Source organism: Oxyura jamaicensis, chromosome W (assembly GCF_011077185.1).
Source record: "Oxyura jamaicensis isolate SHBP4307 breed ruddy duck chromosome W, BPBGC_Ojam_1.0, whole genome shotgun sequence".
NCBI classification, from domain to species: Eukaryota; Metazoa; Chordata; class Aves; order Anseriformes; family Anatidae; genus Oxyura; species Oxyura jamaicensis.
This window is the reverse complement of record NC_048925.1, coordinates 580,209-602,699: the sequence shown is the minus strand read 5'-3', so window position 1 is coordinate 602,699 and position 22,491 is coordinate 580,209. Positions and strand designations below refer to the sequence as shown.

General features: G+C 42.7%; 1 protein-coding gene across 2 annotated transcripts in view; it reads left to right on the top strand.

Moving 5' to 3' along the window:
• The window catches only part of LOC118155644 (polycomb group RING finger protein 3-like), a 60,538-nt gene that overhangs the window by 12,059 nt on the left and 25,988 nt on the right, over nucleotides 1-22,491 (top strand). Inside the window, exons 2-5 of one of the 2 annotated variants that reach the window (XM_035309030.1) lie at nucleotides 4,826-4,937; nucleotides 5,220-5,337; nucleotides 8,897-8,993; nucleotides 21,210-21,265. In XM_035309030.1, coding sequence (XP_035164921.1) covers nucleotides 4,884-4,937; nucleotides 5,220-5,337; nucleotides 8,897-8,993; nucleotides 21,210-21,265 — 325 coding nt within the window. In that variant the 5' untranslated portion in view covers nucleotides 4,826-4,883. The remainder of the gene's footprint in view (nucleotides 1-4,825; nucleotides 4,938-5,219; nucleotides 5,338-8,896; nucleotides 8,994-21,209; nucleotides 21,266-22,491) is intronic. The other variant, XM_035309031.1, reaches the window with a different exon arrangement.

Below are 22,491 nucleotides of genomic sequence, written 5' to 3'. Positions count from 1 at the left end.
TCACCTCCCTCGACCTGCTGGCCACGCCTCTTTTGATGCAGCCCAGGATGCAGTTCGTCTTCTGGGATGCAAGCGCACACATCAAGCGCTCATGTCAAGCTTTTCATCCACCAGAACCCCCAAGTCCTTCTCTGCAGGACTGTTCTCAATGAATTCTGCTCCCAGTCCATACTCATATCTGGAATTGCCCTGACCCAGGTGTAGCACCTTGCACTTGGACTTGTTGAACCTCATTAGGTTCACGCAGGCCCAATTCTCAAGCTTGTCCAGGTCCCTTTGGATGGCATCCCTTCCTTCTGTTGTATCAACTGCACCACTCAGCTTGGTGTCATCTGCAAACTTGCTGAGGGTGCACTTGATCCCACTGTCTATGTTATTGATAAAAATATTAAACAGTACTGGTACCAGGACAGACCCTTGGGGGACACTGCTCATCACTGGCCTCCACCTGGACATAGAGCCATTGACCACCACTCTCTGGGTGCGGCCTTCAAGACGACTCCTTATACACTGAATGGTCCACCCTTCAAATCCATTTCTCTCCAATTTGGAGACCAGGATGTCATGTGGGACCGTGTCAAAGGCCTTACAGAAGTCCAAATAGATGACACTGGTCTGTCTTCCCTTGTCAACTGATGCAGTCACTCCATCGTAGAAGGCCACCAGGTTGGTCAGGCACGATTTTCCCTTGGTGAAGCCATGCTGGCTGTCTCTTTGTCTTGCACGTGCCTTGACATTGCTTCCAGGAGGCTCTGTTCCATGATCTTTTCCAGGCACAGAGGTGAGGCTCACCTGTCTGTAGTTCCCCAGGTCCTCCTTTCTACCCTTTCTAAAAATGGGAGTGATGTTTCCCTTTTTCCAGTCACCAGGGACTTCACCTGACTGCCAGGACTTTTCAAATATGATGGAGAGAGGCTTAGCAACTACATAAGCCAATTCCTTCAGGACCCTGGGATGCATGTCATCAAGCCCCTTAGACTTGTACTTGTTGCATCAGGTGGTCTCAAACCTGCTCTTCGCTTACAGTGTGAGGGACTTTGCTGCTCCAACCCCCCATCTATGGGTTCAGGGAAATGAGAGACATGGGAAGCCTGTCTGTCAGTGAAGATGGAGGCAAAGATGTTGCTGAGTACCTCAGCCTTCTCCATGTCTGTCGTTACCAGTTCACCCTTCTCACCCACCAGAGGGGGTACACTCTCCTTGGCCTTTCTTTTCTGTGCAATGTACCCATATAATCCCTTCTTGTTATTCTTTGCATCCCTTGGCAAGCTCAATTCTATCTGTGCCTTAGCTTTCCTGATCCCATCCCTGCACATCTGGACAACATCCTTGTACTCTTCCCAGGCCACATGTCCTTGCTTCCACTGCCTGTGCATTTCCTTCATAAGCCTCAGTTTGACTAACACGTTTTTGCTCAGCCATCCCGGTTGGCTACCCTCCCTGCCCACTTTCTTACACAGGGGGATGGAGAGTTCTTGCACTCCAAGGAAAACATCCTTAAAAAGTTGCCAGCTCTGCTCAGCTCCCCTTACTCTGAGGACAGTGTTCCAGGGGATCTCATCCACTAGGTCTTTAAACTTCTGGAAGTTCACTCTTTGGAAGTTCAGGGTCCTGACTTTGCTCTTCATCAGGCAAGATCACAAACTCAGCCAGGGTGTGTTCACTGCAGCCCAGACTGCCTCCAATCTTGACCTCTTTAATGAGTTTGTCCTCATTGGTGAGCACCATGTCAAGTAATGCTTCTCCCCTGGTTGGTTTGTCTAATACCTGAACCAGGATGAGTTGTGTTGAGAACCTCAACACACTGTAGGAATCTCCTGGATTGCTTATAGCCTGCTGTGTCGTTTTCCCAGCAGACCTCGAGGTGGTTGAAGTCCCCCATCAGAATGAGAGTGTGCGAGTGTGACGCTTCTTGTAGTTAAAGCAAGAAGTCCTCATCCACAGGCTCCCTTTGATCAGGCGGCCTATAGTAGACCCCGACCACAAGATGTCTTTTCTTGGTGTGGTCCTTAACTTTCACCCACAAGCTCTCAATCTGTCTGTGGCTGCTTCTCAGAAGCATCTTTTCGCAATCAACCCCTTCCCTAATGTAAGGGGAACACCCCCTCCCCTCCTTCCCTGTCTATCTCTTCTGAAGAGCTTGTAGCCCTCTATTCCAGCATTCCAGTTATGTGATCCGTCCTACCATGTTTCTGTGATAGCAATTAGATCATAGTTTTCTAATTGCACCATGGCTTCCAGCTCCTCCAGCTTATTCCCCATACTGCATGCATTGGTGTAGAGGCACTTCAGCTGGGCTATCAGTCACATTACTTTTCCAGAAGAACACTTCCTTATTGCTTTGGGACAGTTCACAAGTATTTCCCTGTTGTTTCTTAGAGTGACAATGTTCTCAGGTATGCCTTCTTCACTCAGAGGTACATCTCCTTCCCCCACCGCATGTAGTTTAAAGCCCTTGTGATAAGCCCAACCAGCTTACTGCTCAGAACACTCTTACCCCACCTGGTCAGCTGTGCCCCATCTTGTGTCAGCATGCCACCACTTGCTCCATTCGTCTCCTTCTTCCTGGGTCCTCTTGAGGACAGAGGAGAACACTATTTGCATTCCCGATCCCTTCAACATCTTTCCAAGGGACATAAAATAGTATTTTGGAGTTTCCTTGTTGCAGCATCATTTGATCCTATGTGAAGTAGAAAGGGGTGGTAGTCTTTGGGACCCACCAGAATTGGTAGCCTCTTCATAATACCACAAATATGGACCCTAGGCAGGCAGCAAACCTCTCTGGAGAGATTGTCCAGATGGCAAATGGGAGCCTCAGTGCCTCTCAGAGGAGTCTCCAATGATTAATGCCCTTCGTACCTTTTTTGTGGCACTGGTTCTGATGCAGGTGGGAGACTGAGCCAACTGCGTGGTTGGCCTTTCTGAGGTCTTTACTAGTTCTCTTGGAGTCTCCTCTCTCCTGCCCTAGGACATCAACTCGATTGTGCAAGGGCACTTCAGGGGCAAGGGGGAGACTCCTCTGGCTCCAGTCAGAGACAAGGGTCCACTCTCCCTTGTCCTGTGAGTCTTTCACATGTGCTCGTTCAGGGCTGCAAGCTTGTTAACCTTCCCCTTGACAGGACTTAAGGCAGGGCTGTTGCTCGGTCTGTGTCAGCGCATAATACCATTTGTCAATCTCCCACTCAGATTCCTGGATGCTACATTGCCTGGTAAGCTCCTTCTTGCAACAGAACCACCTGTTTGAAGAGCTCATCCAGCTGGACACACTTGTACCCATGACACCCATCTCTACCTTCAGGGCCTAGGGGGACTTCCAGAGACTGGAGTTTCCTGTAACTGAGGATCAGGGCAGCTCTTTCAATACTCAGGAGGTCTGTTGGGGTATAGATATCTGCCTGGGGAGGCTGCAGCCCTCCCATCTGTGTTTCAGCCTCAGACCGGCAGACTCAGTGGGTGAACACCATTTCTGCTAAATTAGAATGCCCTTCCTCTGCTTCTCCCAGAATGCAAAATGACCCACCTTGAACCCTGACTGCGCGTGCTGCCATGCCATACCCTGACTGGCACACCATGCCCTGTTTTCCTACATTCCCTAGGGGCTGCCTTTGTACGTCAGGGGTGGGGGGGCACTCCTGTCTCCACCCAAGCCTCAGCCGCTCTTGCGAGGGCTGCCAGGTCCTGATGGCTCCCTTGGCTGCCTCAAAGGGGCCTCAATGTAGGAAACCCCCTGCATGCTGCAATCCCCTGCTCTGCTAGAGAACATATCTGCTCCGGAGCCTTGGTGAGTGACTGTAAAATGGTGGTTACGCCCGATTTAAATGTCCTGCCACTGCTCCTGGCTCAGCCCAAGCCTCCCTTGGCTGCCTCAAAGGGGTCTCGATGTAGGAATACCCCCTGGATACCAAGATCCCCTGCTCTGCTGCAGAACACATCTGCCCTGGAGTCGATTGCCTCGGCGAGTCAATCACATCGAGTTTTATCACTGACATAATTATAGAGGCTTTTCTTGTTGCCTTTGACATCCTTGGTCAGATTTAATTCTATCACATGCAACTGGATTTAGAAACACCCCAGGACCCTGCAGTAAGTCTCAGGTGAACCTTGTCGTTCTCGAATCTTTAACTAAGTGGCTGTTTTTATTGTAGTAAGTTCTTTAGATCATTGTGTTAATTAACTAATGCTTAGATACTGATTAAGTGCTGTTAAAAATCATGTAATCTGACTTTGCTGTTTGCTATAAAGGTATATAATAAATCCTTAATTGCTGCTAGATTAGTGTTGTGTAAAATCTAATTCTGTGACATCACATAGCCAGGTGTTAATCAGTAGCCAAAACATTGGTCTGTTATCAACACTGTTTTAGTGACAAATGTGATGCACCATGTAGGCTGCTATGAAGAAAGTTAACTCCATCCCACCAGCTAGATCCAGTACAATTAGGATGAAAAATTCCCTGCAGTTTGTGGATAACCCATGCCAGAACAGATGGATATTCCTGAAGGAACTGCTGCATGTGGAGAACTCATACCAGAGTAGAGGAAAAGCATGAGGAAGAAATAGCAGAGAGAAACCGTTACTGGTTGTAACTCTCCATTTCCCATGTGCTGCTCAGGAGGGTAGAAGAGTCTGGAGTGAAGGAATGAAGTTAGACAAAGGAAAGAGGGGTGAGGAAAGGTGTTTTAATGTTTCTCTTTTTGTTTCCCACTACCTGACTTAGCAATTACAATTTTATTTTAGTTGGCTATAAAGTTAATTTTCCACAGGTTGAGTCTGTTTTGCCTGCAGTAATTGGTAAGCAATCTCCTTGTCTTTATTCAAACCACAGGCTTTCTTGTTCCCATTCTTCCTATTTCCCCACCCATCCTGTTGAAGAGGGGGAATGAATGAGCAGCTGTGTGGGAGTTTGGCTGTTAGTCAAGACTAACCCACCACATTTGGTAAGTAGGAGATCAGTATTAGTAATGTACTAGGAGTCTTCCATTCTGAAATCTTGACATGTAAAATAGTGTAGATTTCAATTATTTCACCATTCATTTTTATCATCCTTTAAAAGTTTAGTACTCATTCAAAATATGTACATGAGTGTACAAGAACCTGAAGCTCTCTGCATAAGCATATAATGTGAATTATAGTTAATAATTCATTCCAAAACTACTTTTACGTCATCAGTACATCTGAGTTACTATCTAATGTGTGGGTGATTTATTTTCTTTTTACAGATACCAAAGATGATGACTAGAAAGATTAAGCTCTGGGACATTAATGCCCACATAACCTGTCATTTGTGCAATGGATACCTGATTGATGCCACCACTGTAACAGAATGCTTACATACTTGTAAGTAGGAATATAATTCTGTGAATAAACTAAAATTGTTTTTGTACTTGATATACTAGATGTTTTAACAGTTTTTAGTTGAAGTTTCAAAATTTACTGTTTTCAACCAGAATAATGCAAGCTTTGCTGTGCACTTTTTTCAATAAAGCAATATATATTGTCTCATGAGACAAATAGGGAGAGGAAACTTGAAAACATATATAATATATATAATAAACAGCAATGTGTATTCAGGAATGTAGTTTTTCTGTTGAATACTAGAAGAAATGTGACATGCTCTACAGAGATTATATGGCGTTTCAGATTTGCCAGAGATCACTTTTTCCACTGCATTTGATTTCTAGATGCTGTTCATCAGCTTTAATGTATTTGCTTTTCTTTTTTAGCTCATTCTTGAGCCCCTTCTCCATGTGCTCCAAATCTAAAGTTCCTCAGTGTTCTGTTTGGAGTAAAGCATTTAGAATCCTAACCTAGGAGTTGCTTTGTTATGTCCCAAATCCTGTAAGGCTGCCGTTAAGTATTAAATTTGGTCTTGCAAGAGGGTCACTTTTTCATTGTTCTAAAATGTACTTATTTATTTATTTGCAACCCTAAAACATGCACTGCAAGCATGTTTCACATAGGCCATGCCGTTTCTCAGGTTTATATATAGCAATGAATTTTTAGAGCAAACCTACAGGGCTTGCTTGAGAAGCCAGGGAGGTTTTACTGCCCTCTTTTTTCCTTTTCCTTGTGGATTATGTCTTATGAATTTATGTTTTCAGAAAGTTTTATTGCTTATGGTTTCATCCTTAGACTTACGGTATTAATTCTGAGGGGACACATAGCCTCATGTTATGAGTGGAAGGGTAGGGGACAGCTTTTTCAAAAACAGCTATTGGAAAAGTGAGTTTCCCCATTTGTATCTTTTTACTTTGTGACAAACTGAGCTGACGTGTGCTGAGCTGAGTTTAGGAGGGGTTGGTATCTGCTTATTCTGAACTGGAGGAACTGCTGATGGCAAGTGATTGTGTTTTTTACAAGATGAGTTTGGTTCTTCTTTTGTTTATTTGGTTCAGACAGGTTTAGGCCTCACCCTTGCAACTGGATCTGCTAGAATATTCCACTGGAGTAGATTGCAATGCAAGATATGGGTTTAGTGAGTAAAGCTGCTAGGGTTGGTCCAATGGAGAGTGTCCAGAGAAGGGCTACTAAGATGGTGAAGGGCCTAGAGGGGAAGACATAGGAGGAGGAGGAGCGGTTGAGGTCACTTGGCCTGTTCAGCCTGGAAAAGAAGAGGCTGAGGGGAGACCTCATTGCGATCTACAGCTTCCTCATGAGGGGGAGTGGAGGGGCAGGCACCGATCTATTCTCTTTAATCACCAGTGATAGGACCCGCGGGAATGGTGTCAAGCTGCGGCGGGGAGGTTCAGGCTGGACATCAGGAAGAGGTTCTTCACCAAGAGGGTTGTCACGCACTATAACAGGCTCCCCAGGGTAGTAGTCACGGCACCAAGCCTGTCAGAGTTTAAGAAGTGTTTGGACTGTGCTCTTAGTCATATGGTCTGAATTTTTGGGTAGATCTGTGTGGTGCCAGGAGTTGGACTCAATGATCCTTATGGGTCCCTGCCAACTCAGGATATTCTATGATTTTATGATTCTATACCATAGTTTTGTCTGAGAGAGAGATGGCACTACAGATAGAGTTCTCTTGCCTTATATTGTAAGACTACCTAAGATTAAAGGAATCGCTGTTTATGGAAAAGATGTTTAACCTTTTTTAATAGAAAAAAAAAGCAAACAATATAACTTAGGTAAGTTGAGCTTTTATTTTATTATTATTATTTTTTTTAAAGCTGGAGTTTGTTTAGAACTTCAGGTCAAGAAAACACATTTTATTATAATAGGTCAGGAAAACACATTTTACTGTAATGTATTCTTACTTGTGGATAAACAGTACTACTGGTTAAAATGAGTGAATTGTGTTTTTTTTTAATCAAACACATGGTGGGGAATAGACTTAGTTCCAAAAGCTCTATGCTCTATCTGTTTTAACAGTTTTAACCTATATATTAAAGACCTTACATCATTTAATTTTCTGATTGAAGTCTAATTGTATTTTATTTTGTACAAGTTAAAAGTAAACTTTCATCTGAATAAAATGATTCAAAGCATCTGACGAGGAAAAATAAATGATTCTTTTGCCACAAATTTATTATCATAGCCCATCTAAGCCCAGGCTAAGTATCTTAATGGCACGTGCCATGTTGTAAAGGGTTACCTGGCCTGCAGGCGTACAGTGGGTTCACAGGTTTCTGTAATACACAAGGACATGTTTTATTTCCTAAATTTCTCTACTTTATTGCAAATTACTACAAGTTATCACTAGCAAGTATACCTATGATTAATAAAGCAAGAATATATCAAGCTATTACAAATTATTACCAGGAAAGCAAGTATACATATATATATTATCAATAGTAGCAGCAATCAATAATATAGCAGCAAGTATATATATATATAGTAATATTACAGGCTACTATGAACTTAAAACTAGTAAATTTGCAAATATACTTATGATTTGTTACATATATGTGTGCATATATATATATACACACAAACGCGTATATATTCAAAATGTTACTGGTACCAAGCCCTATCAAACCAATCCTGGAAGTGGGGTCAAACCAACCTCAGAACTGGGGCCAATTAAAACTGGCTCAGGAGTGAGACAAAAGGAAATAATGGACAGAGTCTTGCTTTGAAAATGATCCACATCAGAAACTTTGTAGTCAGCCAGGTATCCCCAGAGAAGGGCCAATTTGTTTAGGAAAGTTTACTTTCCCAGACTATTTTTCTGTTCTTTCAGCTAAAACAGCCAAAAGCATTTGTGGATTCCTACTTTCTCAGGACATTTACCCTTTTTCCAGATTGTTTTCACTTTTCCAGATGATAAGTTGCTGTTACAGTTTCTTGTTTTTGCCCTTATCAATGGTATCTTCAGGATGTCTCTGATTGTTAGGTACTGCACTTCAAAGAGGCCAGCTTTGCCTTTTCAAGGATGCTGCTACTTCCCAGACCTAGTTCCTAGGCTAGCAATTCTTAGGCTGACAGGCCTTTTCTGCTGTCAGTGTTTTATCAGATATTTTAGCAGACGTTTTCTGTCAGTATTTTTACATTGGAGCCAGGTCACCTTTATGGCTGATCCCATCACCATGCAGTGTCCATAACATCCTTTGTAAAAGATGAACAGTGCAAGTAAATATACTTTTGACATATTTGAAATGCTGTTCTTGTAACTTTTGGAATGGGACTGTGTTCTAAATTTAAGTATGTTTCTTAGGAAGACTCCAACTATATATAATTTCTTACTAAAATTACAATGCATCATTTTTCGATATTGAAAATATTCATGAAAAATAGTGGAAATTTTGTGCTAAATGATTATACATACAAAAATGATATTACAAATTTATGATTACAGTGCCATGTGGTTTTTAAACTGTATATAGCAAGCTTCTTTTTCTTCAAACTACATCTTGTGTTATTTTTTCCTGTTTATTAATGTTCTTGTTATTAGTCTGTAGAAGCTGCTTGGTGAAGTATTTGGAGGAAAACAACACCTGTCCAACATGTAGGATAGTTATACACCAGAGCCATCCATTACAGTATATCGGGTAAGTGTGCAGTATGAAAGTGTAAAGCACAACCAGTTACTCTCTGGACTGTATAGACCTCTCAAATACAGCAAGGTTTTTCTTTAGATTTTTTAAAATTTGCTTATCAATATTTTAAATATATGTAAAGAAGGCTGATTAGAAGATAAAAGATTTATATAAAGGAGGTAAGGTATTAAATTCTACTGTGAATTTGCAATTATTCTAAGGCAAATCAGACAAACACAATAGACTTTATTGTTTAATTCCTGAGAGAAGTTTAATGAGATTTAGTCACTTTTAGTGACTTTTAGTTTTGTATGCCTGGATCATAGAAGTTACAAATATGGAACATATAGTTGAATTACACTTTTACAAAAACTTTAGAACAATGACTGGCAGTTGGACAGTGGTTTTCAGTGACATAGAGGGTGTGTTCAAAGACCATAAATACATAGCATTATTATTGATTTAGTCTTTCAAAGAACTGTTTAGTTTATAGGTGCAGATGAGAAATATGGCAGCAGAAAAGTTAGACTAGTGGCTTCAACCTCTTAAATGGAACAATCTCTGAACGTAAGGTTTATGCCTACTTCTTTTCATTCCCACATGGAACTCCCTTACTGCGTGACCTAACATGATTGGGGTGTTATATCTTAATTTCCTTCTTTTTTGTGTTTATTTGTACATTGCCTTTCTTTTTTTCAATGATTTCCTCTTATTTTAAATATTTCAAAGATATCGGTCAAATGTTTATACCACCTGACTTGGCTGGATCTGCACTAGAGATTTGTACCATTTCAACTTCCATTGATATAAATGTATTGATATAGTGTGTTCACAATAGCTGCTGCATGTTGAATAGACTTGTCTACCTCCATGCAGTTTCTTTTCATTTGTGACACTGCTTCAAATGTGCCTGTCTTGGCTCTAGCGCAGCTTTTGAAGGAGTGGTTGCAGAAAATTAATTTGATTCTCTCCACTTTCACTGACAATTCTGGATGTCCTATAAAAACTTTCTGAATTGCTCAAAACTAAGTCCCCTTCAGGAGTCTGAAATAAGATTTTCCTTATACCTTTCGAGAATGACATAGAGACTGTACTAAAGTGTATTCTGAAGTACGACAAAACACTGATGACAAATCCATGCCTGTAGGCAAGAAGAAACAAATGGCATGAAAAACACATGGACAGTGTGGTTGTCCTCTGTAAAGCTACAGGAATGCATCCGTGTATTGATTCAGAAGGCTGTTTTCAATGCTAAGAGAGGCCTGAGAGCTTGAACTCTAATTGAAGAGTTAGAAGTGGATTTGACAGTTGTTTCTGGACACTGAATGTACAGTACTGTCTGTTTAAAAATCGATCACATTCTTTATTCTATTTTTTTTTCTCTATTGCTTAGAAAATTAAGGATGTCCTCCTAGGGGAAGTATTTTCCTGAGGCAGTTACAAAATACTGCCCCTTAAAGATGAAAACAGATAGCCTTTGTCCAACCTCTTTTGGAAGTCTGTTTTTTCAGTAGAGAATTAATAGGGAGGAACTTTGTATTATGTTGTAGTTACAAAAATCTGTGATCTAATTCATCCCCATTGTATTGGGTTTAAATGGCAAGATTTTGGTAGCGGGGGGGGTGTACTGGGTCTGGCTGGGATGTTAACTTTCCCTGCAGCAGCCCATACAGTGCTGCGCTCTGCACTTGTAGCTAGAACAGCAGTGGTATCACACCGGTGTTGTGTCTGCTGCTGAGAAGTGCTGGCACAGCATCAGGACTCTCTCTAACCCTCCTAGGGGGTGGGCAAAAAGTGAGAAAGAAACATCATCAGGGCAGCTGACCTAAACCAACCAAAGGGATATTCCATACCATATGATGTCACACTCAGCAATAAAAGGTGGAAAAAGGAAGAAGAGGGGAGGGGTGGGCTCTCGTGAGAATGTCTGTCCTCCTCCCGAACACCGGCTACATGCGTTGAGGCCCTGCTTCAAGGACGTGGTCAAGCATCGCTCATTTGTGGGAAGTAGAGAGTAATTTCTTTCCTCTGCACTTCCACATAGCCTTTACTTGCTTTGTTTAGTTACTCCCTTTCCCCCCTCCCTCTTCCCCTTTCCCTTTTTTCCCTTTAGTTGAATTGTTTAATTAATAATAATATTTCCTTAATAACATATATATATATATTTCTCTCTTTAATGAAATCATCCTTATCTCAACCCATGAGTTGTTCTTTCCTTTACTTCTTCCCCTCCTCATCTGAGGAGGGGGAGTGAGAGAGTGGTTGTGGTGTTCAGCTGCCTAGCACGGTAAAACCACCACAGTGGGCTGCAGGAGTGGCCTCTGTGAGAAGAGACCAGAAACTGCCCCGTGTTAGATAAGAACCAGTTCCAGCCAGCTGAAAAAGGGACCTGACACTGAGCAATGCTGGTTGTGCCTCTGTGATAGCATATTTAAGAAAGGCTAAGAAACAGTGCACAGCAGCTGTGAGAACAATCCTGCCGACAACGAGGTCAGTGAAGAAGGAAGGGGAAGAGGCTCTTCAGGCACCAGACCTGATATTGCTGGAACATGGTGATGCAGGTTGTCCCCCTGCTGCCCATGGTGTACCATGTCACAGAAGATATCCACACTGCAGCCCATGGAAGACCCCACACTGGAGCAGGTGGATATTGCCTGAAGGAAGATGCAGCCCATAGACAACCCATGCCGGAGCAATTTGGGCCTGTGCAACTACAGCCTGTGGAGAGGAGCCCATGGACGAGCAGGTTGTCTAGCAGGAACTGTGGCCCCTGGGGTATCCAAGCTGGAGCAGTCCATTCCTGAAGGACTGCACCCCATGCTATGGACCCATGCTGGAGAAGTTCTTGAAGAACTGCTGTCTGTGGGAAGCCCACGTAGGATCAGTTCAGGAAGGACTGCATCCCATGGGAGGGACCCAGTGCTGGAACAGGGGAAGAGCATGACAATGAAGGAGTGTGTAGTGGGTTTACATGGCAAGATTTTGGTAGCAGGGGGCTGCAGGGGTGGCCTCTGTGAGAAGAATCCAGAAGCTGCTCCATGTTAGATAAGAGCCAGTTTCAGCCATCTCCAAAGGGACCCACCACTTGCTAAAGCCAAGACAATAAGCGATATGGGTTGCGCTTCTGTGAGAGCAGATTTAAGAAAGGGGAAAAAACTGCTGCTCTACAGCAGCTGGGAGAGTGAGGAGTGAGAAACAGCCCTGCAGACACCAAGTTCAGTGAACAAGGAGGGGGAGGAAGTGTTCCAGGCACCAGAGCTGAATTTCCCCTGGGGCATGCGGAGAGGACCATGGTGGAGCAGATTGTCCCCCTGCACCCCATGATGTACCACAGCGGAGCAGATTTCCATACTGCAGCCTGTGGAGGAGCCCACGGTGGAGCAGATGGAGAAGACTGACTGCAACCCCCATTTTCCTGTTCCCCTGCACCGCTCGAGGGGAGGAGGTGGAAGAGGGTGGATGGGGGGGGAAGGTGTTTTCTGTTTGTTTTCTTTGTTTCTTACTTCTCTAGCTTGCTAGTAATAGGTAATAAATTTCTCAAATCTCCCTATGCTGAGTCTGTTTTGCCAGTGACGATAATCGTTGAGTCATCTCCCTGTCCTTATCTCAACTCTTGAGCACTTTCCATCATATTTTCTCCCCCTTTTCCTTTGAGGAAGGGGAGCGAGAGAGCGGTTGTGGTGGAGCTCAGCTGCCTGGCAGTGCAAAACCACCACAGAGCGGCAGAGAAAAAGCATTACGGACCGACACCAACCCCCATTCTCCTTTCCCCTGCACCACTTGGGGGGGGGGAGGAGGAACAAGAGGGTTGATGAGGGGAAGGTGTTTTTAGTTTGATTTTAGTTCTCACTGTTCTAATCTGTTAATAATAGGTATTAAATTAATTTAATCTCCCTTTTGCTGACTCTGTTTTGCTCATGATGGTAATTGATGAGCAATCTCCCTGTCTTTATCTCAACCCACGATTTTTTTTCATCATATTTTCTCCCTCTGTCCTGCTGAGGAGGGGGAGTGAGACAGTGGCTGCATGGTGCTTGCATACCTACCTGTGTTTAAACCATAACACTCAGCCATCTGCGGAATACGTTGAACAAGCACAGCAGTCATGAAACTCATGTGTCATGACTAAGAATACTGTTAAATTCTTATGTCTTCTCCCATGCCGGTGGCTAATATCATTCATTTACTTTGAAATGTTTTGTGAGATGTACCTGCAAACTGTAAATGACACTTAAAAATCCTAACCTGAGAGTCAAAGCTGGAGATTGGTACTGTAAACTCTTCTAGAGCTTGTTATAAATTAGCTCTCAATTAATTGACAGAGAGGGTCGCGTCCAATAGTGCAAATGATTTTTATTAAGTAAGCAGCCAACAAGCAAAACAGCGCTGGGCGGCTGGGGAGTCACCGCTCCGCAACAGCACGCAACTTCCCTTTCCAGGGTTGCTGTTTTATAGCAGTCGAATTCCGACTTCTCAGGACTTGTTGAACTGGCTGAGGCTGCGCAGTCTATTGTTGAGAGGGGGGTCGTTGTTTTTCTACCGGTGATTAGCGTTGTGCTCGTGTTCAAGTGGGGGAGGTGAAGCGGCAAAAAGGATGTCCCGCGGCAGAGTCTGGTTTCACTTAAGGGTGTTTACCCAACACACCCTCCTGCTATCTGCTTGCTTAATCCTTCCCCTTATCAAGGTCGTTAAGTTGTGCAACCTTATCTCCTCAACGGATTCTCCAAATTCCTCAATGACAATGAACAAGCCCCCACTAATTTATCACAATCCCTCCTTTTTCTTTTTCTAACATATTTTGTTCATTGAATTTTTGCAATATTTGCTTGCTGAGCATCAAAGTTTCTGCGTTGTCCTCCTCCTGGTCAAGAGATTCATACTTGGCACACACAAGCATAAGATGAGCAGCTTCTAATCGATTTTTTACAATTGCAATTACCCTATTGAAAATACATGCTCCAAAAGTCAATGTTATTATTATTAGCAATAAAGGTCCCGCTATAGTTGACAATAGTGTGGTAAGCCAAGGTGAATAGTTAAACCAGGATTCATACCAATTCTGACGAGCCTCATTTTCCCTTTTGCGTTTTTTCTAATCCTTCCCGCAATTTAGTCATTGTATCTCTTACCACCCCAGTATGATCTGCATATACATGAAGAATGTTGTGTAAAGCTGCACACAGTCCTCCTTGTTGTAAGAAAATCAAATCCAACCCTCTACGGTTTTGGAGTACCACTTCGGATAATGACCTAACCGATTTTTCCAGAGCTGTTATTGATTGCTCTATACGGGCCAGATCCTCATCTACAGCAATGCGTAGAGAAGTAATTTCCTGCCTTTGCTTTATCAGGGAAAAAATTCCAGTTCCTGCACCTGCAGCCCCGAGGGCCATTAAAGTGGCTAAGGTGACGGCCGTAATAGGCTCCCTCTTTACCAGATGGCATTCATTCACTGTGTGATGGGTATACATATACTCTTCAGAGTGGTATAGAATCCTTGGTATAATTACCACCTGTACACAAAAATCATGAGATGTGTTGAACAATTTTAAAGACAGGCAAGGAGTGACTCCCAACGATGAACATACCCATTTAGTGTTATTTGCAGGAATTAACCATTTGTGTGTTTGGTCCATTTTTTCAGTGGTATGGCACAGATCATTTTTATCTCTTGGAACTGTGCCGATACATCTACCTTTTCCCATCACTTGAGTCAAGGTTATCCCGATTTCCTGACCCCAACTGCACTTGGAAGGATTTGACTCATTTGAATATTCAGACCTCCCCATATCACCTATAGCTTCATAATATGGGGGCTTAAAACTTACACATAGCCAGCACCCTTCAGTTATCTCAGGATTAGTTTGATTTAGTACCTGGAAACTAGCATTTATAACTTTCCACATATTATTCTTGGGTACAACCTTTTTCCTCTTCACAATGCTAGGAGGCAGTGTGGGAAAGGATAACCTTGTCGAATCACTAGAAAACACCGTAGTAGGTTGGGCAGTCCCAACTATCTCTACAGTCTGGACAACCAAACCTTCCTCTGATAACCCTTTATTAGGCCCGATTACCTTGGAAGTTTTGGGTTTTTCCTTCTTTATTAATATTAGCCCTCCTCTATCAGTCCCAGATTCATGATATCTTACACCCCATGTTTTCCCAAGGAACCATCTCTGGTCAGTGTGGTCAGTCACATTCACCCACAGGAATTTGCAGTTCCCCTTTTGCCGGGTTCCAGCCCCTCAGTGATAGACTGCCTGAATTTTATTCTGGTGGCCACAGCCCAGTGGTCCAAACTGTACGGTGAAGTACGTATCCCTACCTGCCCCGGGTTCCCATCCTGAGGCAATAGTCTCACAACCCCAATGAGTGCAATAATAATGATTTGGATAATTACAGTAACCTCTTCCCGGATTAGAGGCTAGACACATAAAAATCTGACTGATTATTACACATTGGTCCCACAGTCGTTAGGTCGCAAAGGTCAGTCTTAAAACTAGGGGCACCAGCCGTAGTGATTTGCTGTATGACTTTTTGACTTTCCCATTGGATCAGGCTCCACTTAAAAGGTTGGTGCGGATGGTGTTGAGTCGCTATGCAGGATGAAATCACTGTGAGAACCCCCAAGTACCAATAGGAATGGCTGAGGCTCATTTCTCCCCACTATTCACTCCTCTGCCTCGCTCGTCAGTTGGGTTGCAGCCAACTACGAGGGTTTTAGTTCTTCTCGGCAGCAGTAGTGTTCTTCAGGGGAGAGCCTTTACCTTAACCCACGGTACCTATCGGGTTTGTCGCAATGTGAGCTTCAGGTCTTTGTTCCCTGGAGCAGCCTCCCACTTCTCATCACAGATGGGTCCTTCAACACAGTTGGCATGTGTCCATCCTTTCTCCACAGTCTGGATGGCTGTTTCTGTAGTAAGCAAAACAACATAGGGGCCTTCCCATTGTGGTGTTAGTGTAACTTCTTTCCAAGTCTTTATCAGGACCTTATCACCAGGCTGTATCCTGTGAATTGCCATATCCAAAGGGGGACGTTGCGCAATTAAACCCTTTTTCTGTAATTCCCTGCGTCTATTTATCAATTGTGTGAGATAAGGTTTTAATTGATCATCTTGTAGGTGGGGATGATCAAGGGGTATCTCGAGATCATAAGGCATACCATACAGCATTTCAAAAGGGGAGATTCCCAGATCAGTCCTGGGCTTTATGCGTATACTTAAAGCTAATGGCAAGCACTTTATCCAAGAGGTTTTTGTTTCTAACACTAATTTAGTAAGTTGCTTTTTAATTTCCCCGTTCATCTGTTCTACTTTCCCTGAGCTCTGAGGATGCCAGGGAGTATGATATTCCCATTTGATTCCTAAAGCTTTCATTGTGTCACAGGATACTTTTGACACAAAGTGTGGTCCCCTATCAGAATCTATTGCTTCTACAACCCCATATCGGGGCATTATGTTTTCTAACAATATTTTCACTACGGTTTGTGCTGTAGCCCTTGTCGTGGGAAATGCTTCAACAAAATTTGTAAGATGGTCTATGATTACCAGCAAATATTTATATCTTCCTGTTTTTGGAAGTTCGGTAAAGTCCAATTGAATTCTTGCAAAGGGTCGGTGGGCTAATTCTCGTCCTCCCGGAACCCTTTTTCTCATATTTTTAGCATTTACCCTCCGACAAGTCATACACCCATTAACAATTCCCTTTGCTATGTTATATATCCCTATACACATATAATTAGTGGCGAATTGATCTACCAACGCCTGAGCACCCCAATGCATTTGTTCATGAAATCTCCATAGCACCCTCATAGCTACTGATTTTGGTAACACTTCTCGTCCATCAGGTAGTACCCATTTTCCTTTTTCATTTTCTCAAATCCCCATTTGTGTCATCTTTTCCTTTTCTACAGTAGTAAAACAAAACAAGGGGAGGGGGTCGTGCCCATCAGACCATAAAGAATTAGCTGGGCCATGCTTGTAACAGTTCCTATAAGGCGGACTCTCCTCCTCCGAACAATTACATTCAATCCCTTCTATTCCCCAGTCTTTCCAGCAATCATAGCATGGAAATTTCTTTAAATCTTTCCCCTTGCCACAACTCGGGCAGTCTGCTCTCTTAGTTACTTCATATATGCACATGAGGGCTGCTCTTTTTGCTTCCTGATCAGCTAAGTTATTGCCTCTGATCTGGGGATTCAGCCCTCACTGGTGTCCTTTCACATGCACCACCGCAATCTCCTTAGGCTCCCTGATGGCTTGTAAAACTTGGAGAATTAACTCCTGATGAATTAGTCCTTTTCCTTGTGAATTTATAAGTCCTCTCTCTTCCCGTATTTTCCCAAAGGTGTGTATTACTCCATAAGCATATTTAGAATCTGTATATATTGTTCCGCTTTTGTTCTTTAATAATTTCAGAGCTCTTATCAAGGTGATGATTTCCACCTTTTGGGCTGATGTTTGTTACCGCATATCCTGTGAAGCAAAATCCCTGGCGGACAAAGCTGCTGCCATCTATGTACCAACCCTCCACATCTTCTAGGGGCGTTTCCTAGAAGTCTGGTCAGCTGGAGTATACCGTGTTCATGGTCTTGATGCAAGATCTGGCGATCTGGGAACAGCTACTGAGGAAAGAGGCTGGGTTCATAGTATTAGTGCCGAAATAATTAGTAAACTAATAGTCCATGATACACATTCCTCTTCTTCTTCAGTAGCTATCATTTGTGTATTGCAACAGTGTCCCATTTTCCCGAAGGGGTCTGTCAAACTTCAAGATCACAGGCTAGTTGTTTCCTGAATATGGTGGGGTTATTTTTGAACCCCTGTGGTAACACTGTCCAAGTAATCTGAGTTTTTCATCCTCTATTAGGATTTTTCCCATTCAAAGGCAAAGAGTTTCTGGTTTTCATTTGCCACGGGCAGGCGGAAAAAGGCATCCTTTAAATCTAGTACCATAAACCAAACTTGACTATTTTTCTAATTTTGTAATTCCAATCATCTTTCCCAATTTAATTTTTAAGCATTGCAAAAAAAAAAAAAAAAAAACCCTTTCCTGTTAGCCAGTTGCTCCTATTACATTTACAGAGTAATTAACACAGAGAAAGAAGCTCCCTTAACCAACAAAAAATTCAAGGCCCTCTCTTTGTTCCCTAGCTTTATTTCAACCAGTGGACCTACTAGGGTAGATACCCCAGGTCCCCGTTATTCCTGACTGTTGTAAGTTTATCCTGCAGCCTAAGACAATTTCTTTCTGATATCAGGGGGCTAATTGCCCTAGAAAGAGGCTAGCCAATTACCTCTGTTTTCTGAAGCCACATCCAAGATTTATTTGTTTATTTTTTTCTTCATTGCATTTCAAAAGTTGGTCCAAAAATTCCATAGGGGTTTATTTTGGACCTTGTTGCAACAAATTCTCAATTCCCAATTTAACCAAATTTTGGTATAGCAGTTCATGATTTCCGGGGTGATTAGGATCTCAGACGGGGGGGGGGGGGGGCGGGGGTTAGACTGGGGAATGCAATCGTTGAAAGTTCCCTGAGCAGTCCCATTAGCAATCTGAACTCACACATGAACTCAGGTTGTTTTAAGAGTTAGATGCTTTTCTGTTTCCATGACAACTCTCTCGGACCCAGCATGGTCCCTCTGCCCCAGAGGGCTCACACCCTCTGATTTCGAGATCTCAGCCTCGGGTTGAGGCAGAACAATTAACATCCCTACATCCTCTTTCCCTGCTCATTCAACTTCAAACAGCTTTATCAAATACTACATGCCACACCTTTAACACCTTCAACAACCCTTTTAACACTTCCTTCATCTTTCTCCAGCCTGTACTTTTCTAATGCCAGCACCAAAGGCTCAGTCAGGGGCCAACTTAATTCCATACCTTTTTGCTCCAAGATGCTGAAACAACATATCAGTATACAGCATTTCATCCCATTTCCCTTCTCTCCTCAAAAAGATTAACTGTAACAAAGTATTATAGTTTAAAGTTCCATTAAAAGGCCACTTTTCTCCACATTCCAGCTTATAAAGCGGCCACCATTGATTACAATATTTTATCAATGTTTTCCTGTTCATGCTTCCACCGGCGGATCCTCCAATATCCTTCCAATGACTCAAAACACATCCTAAAGGGCTTTTCTTTAAAATCCCACCACTTTGTCTTCCTCCCATTTTCCCAGTTCGCACTCACAGAATGCACTTAACACTTACAAAATGCAGCATGCAGGTATCTTTCTACAGCCACACCAAGAACCCATTATTATTACCAAGAATATAGCCAAAGTCACAATAACAACAATCAGAGTCAAATTCCACATTCAATAAGTCAGGAAACCGAAATAAGTAACATTGTAACAAATGAACCGTATAAGCAAACTTGCCAGGTTCCAAATGGCAATTGAATGCCGACAAAATCAAACAAAATCAAACGTATACTTAAGGTGCTAGCCACAAAAGTATACACCACCCTGCAGAAGTTTAGCTTTCTGACTTATGGGCAGTTTCAAATGACCAGTCTACCAAACAAACAAACAAACCAAAATGAAGAATACTGTCACTTACAGCGATGGGGTCCTTGTCTGCCTCGGCAGTGATCCCTTGAGTGAAGGAGCCCCTCCCGGAAATCCCAGGGGTACCCTAGGGAGTCCTATTCCCAGCGGGTCCTACAGCCGGGTAGAGAGGGTCGCCATCTGAGTCGCCAGATTGATGTAAAGAACGAAGTCAAAATTTCTTAGTGATTAAGTATCCTTTATTGGCAGCGCGCTGGATGCACAAGGGATCCTTCCACCTAACGTGCATACCCAAAGTGACAAACTATCTCACGTTTATACAGCAGGACAATGAATATTCAATTAACACCTATACATATTCATTACCTAAACCCGCCTACTCTCGCTTCATATGCTAATTAGCTTATCAGTCCTTTGCGCTTGCGCAGTATTCTCTGGTGGTCGTCCAGGTGGTCGTCAGGATGAAGTAAGATGTCTTCATCAGAGCTGAACTTTTCCCCTTATCTTCTTGCGCATGCTCTCTGAGCCCTTGGTCTCAGTCCAATCCATAAAGTTAGTTTGTTTCAGTTCCCAGGGTCCGAGGGCCCCCTGTTATCTAGACTCCTTGCAAGTGTGACCTTCTTTTAGTCCTCCTCCTTACTCCCTATCATAAATCTGTGCTGGCAGCTTTTAGTTCTCCTCCTTACTCCTCATCTGTGCATTCTCTCATGCTGTATTTGCACGTACATTTTGTATTTTCCCAGCGCAGCACAATCACAGTACATTGCAAATGTAACATTCTATTTTCCAAGCACAGCACATATTAAGCAATGAGTGTTGCCTACACATTTATTCTTAGTCAGTCGCTCTCTAATTTCTAATCCCATGTTTCACCTGTGGGTTGAGACAGAGAGACTTTATTAGGACAGAAAATAAAATAATAATAATAATAGCACTAATAATAATAATGAGCACAAAACAAGTGATGCACAATGCAATTGCTCACCACCCACTGACCGATACCCAGCCTATCTCTGAGCAGCTGCCCCCCCCACCCCAGCTAGCCACCCCTATATATTGTTTAGCATGACATCAGATGGTATGGAATACCCCTTTGGCCAGTTGGGGTCAGCTGTCCTGGGTCTGTCCCCTCCCAGCTCCGGCTGCACAACCAGCCTGCCCGCTTGCAGGACAGTGTGAGAAGCTGAAAAGTCCCTGGCTTAGTGTAAGCACTGCTCTGCACCAATTAAAACATCAGTGTGTTATCAACATTATTCTCATCCTAAATCCCAAACAGTACCATACCAGCTACTAGGAGGAAAATTAACTGTATCATAGCTGAAACCAGGACAAGTGTCTAGTGTCTAGAAACAGAAAAGCTAAATATACTTTTGTGAAATTTTTCAAAGAATTTTGAGAGTATGTTACTGATATATGTGCTGGTAGAAATGTTTCTTACAGGATTCCTTCATTTGAAATATAAAGACCATCCCTCCTAGCATTTCTGTTAAACTTCTGTCAGTTTAATTTTTTTTTTCAGTTCTTGTGTTAGCCTGAACCTTGTCTGCATTCCTTTCCTGTTATTTTCATCCTCTGTTTGACATTTCAGTTATCCAAAATCAGTATGTTTCTTACAAGACTTCAGAGGTTTGTAGTCAATTTAATACGGAATCTCTTAAAGAGAAATGTTTTGAATCAAGATGGCTAATTTAAACCTTCATTTTTTTCCCTGCTAGTCATGATAGAACAATGCAAGATATTGTTTACAAACTTGTGCCAGGCCTCCAAGAAGGTAAGTTTTCTGTACGACCTGTTTTTACTGAATGTTAGATTTACACATAGTTCCTTTTCATTAATGAAAGGAGGAAGTGAGGAAAGTATTCATGGAAAGATGAAAAATACCATCTTCACTTGTTCCAGTTCTAGCACTACTTCTCTATACTTCAGTGTTTTTTTCAATTTTAGACTTGTACTAGCAGCATTACTGAAAAAAGTCAGTAATGAAAATACTAATGTTGTTTCAGTGAAAAGTAACATTTTGTGAACCTAAATAGCACTACAACTTTTTCATGTTGGCATTCTATATATTGCATACATTATTCTTTATTAAACTGTGTATGTATTCATGTCTTTTCTTCCAGGTTTTCCAGAGTTCTAAGAGACAGAATATTAATCTAGCATAACTTTTATTTTCAATTAAGTTTTCTTCTCCTAAAACATACTTAAATACCAAGGTACTTGCTAGCAAAACATTTGTCCTCTCATAATCTATTTTGTCCATGCATCTGTTGAACTAAAGGAATGCTTTATATTAATTATTCAGTATTATTTTTATGTTGTGTGTTGCTACTTTTATTTAAGTAGAATCCAATCAAGCTGTCAAATGAGGACAATATCAGACATTTATAAGCAAGTTTATGTAAAGGGATTATTTTTAAATTGTTTCTAAGATATTTAAAAATCATAAATCATAGAGTCATAGAATGATTTGGGTTGGAAAGGACCTTTAAAGATCATCTAGTTCCAACCCTTCTGCCATGGGCAGGGAAGCCAACCACTAGATCAGGTTGCCCAACGCTCTGTCCAACCCGGCCTTGAACACTTCCAGGGATGGGGCATCCACAACTTCTCTGGGCAACCTGTTTCAGTGCCTCACCATCCTCATAGCAAAGAATTTCTTCCTAATATTTAATTTAAAACTACACTCTTTCAATTTTCATTGAAAATGAAAATTGCCATTTGCCGAGGCGATCGGCTCCGGGGCAGACGCGTTCTGCAGCGGAGCGGGGCATCGGGCCAGGCAGGGCTAATTTTTCCGGCATCGAGCCTACTCGAGGGAGCCGCCAAGACCCGGCAGCCCTCGTGAGGGAGGCTGACGAGGCGTAGGCGGAGCCAGCAGCGCCCCCTCCCCCAGCCGCTCAAAAGCTGCCCCTAGGGAGCGCGAGCGACCAGGACGGGCAAACAGGGCGTGGCGCGGCAGTTCGCGCGGCAGTTCGCGCGGCAGTTCGCGCGGCAGTT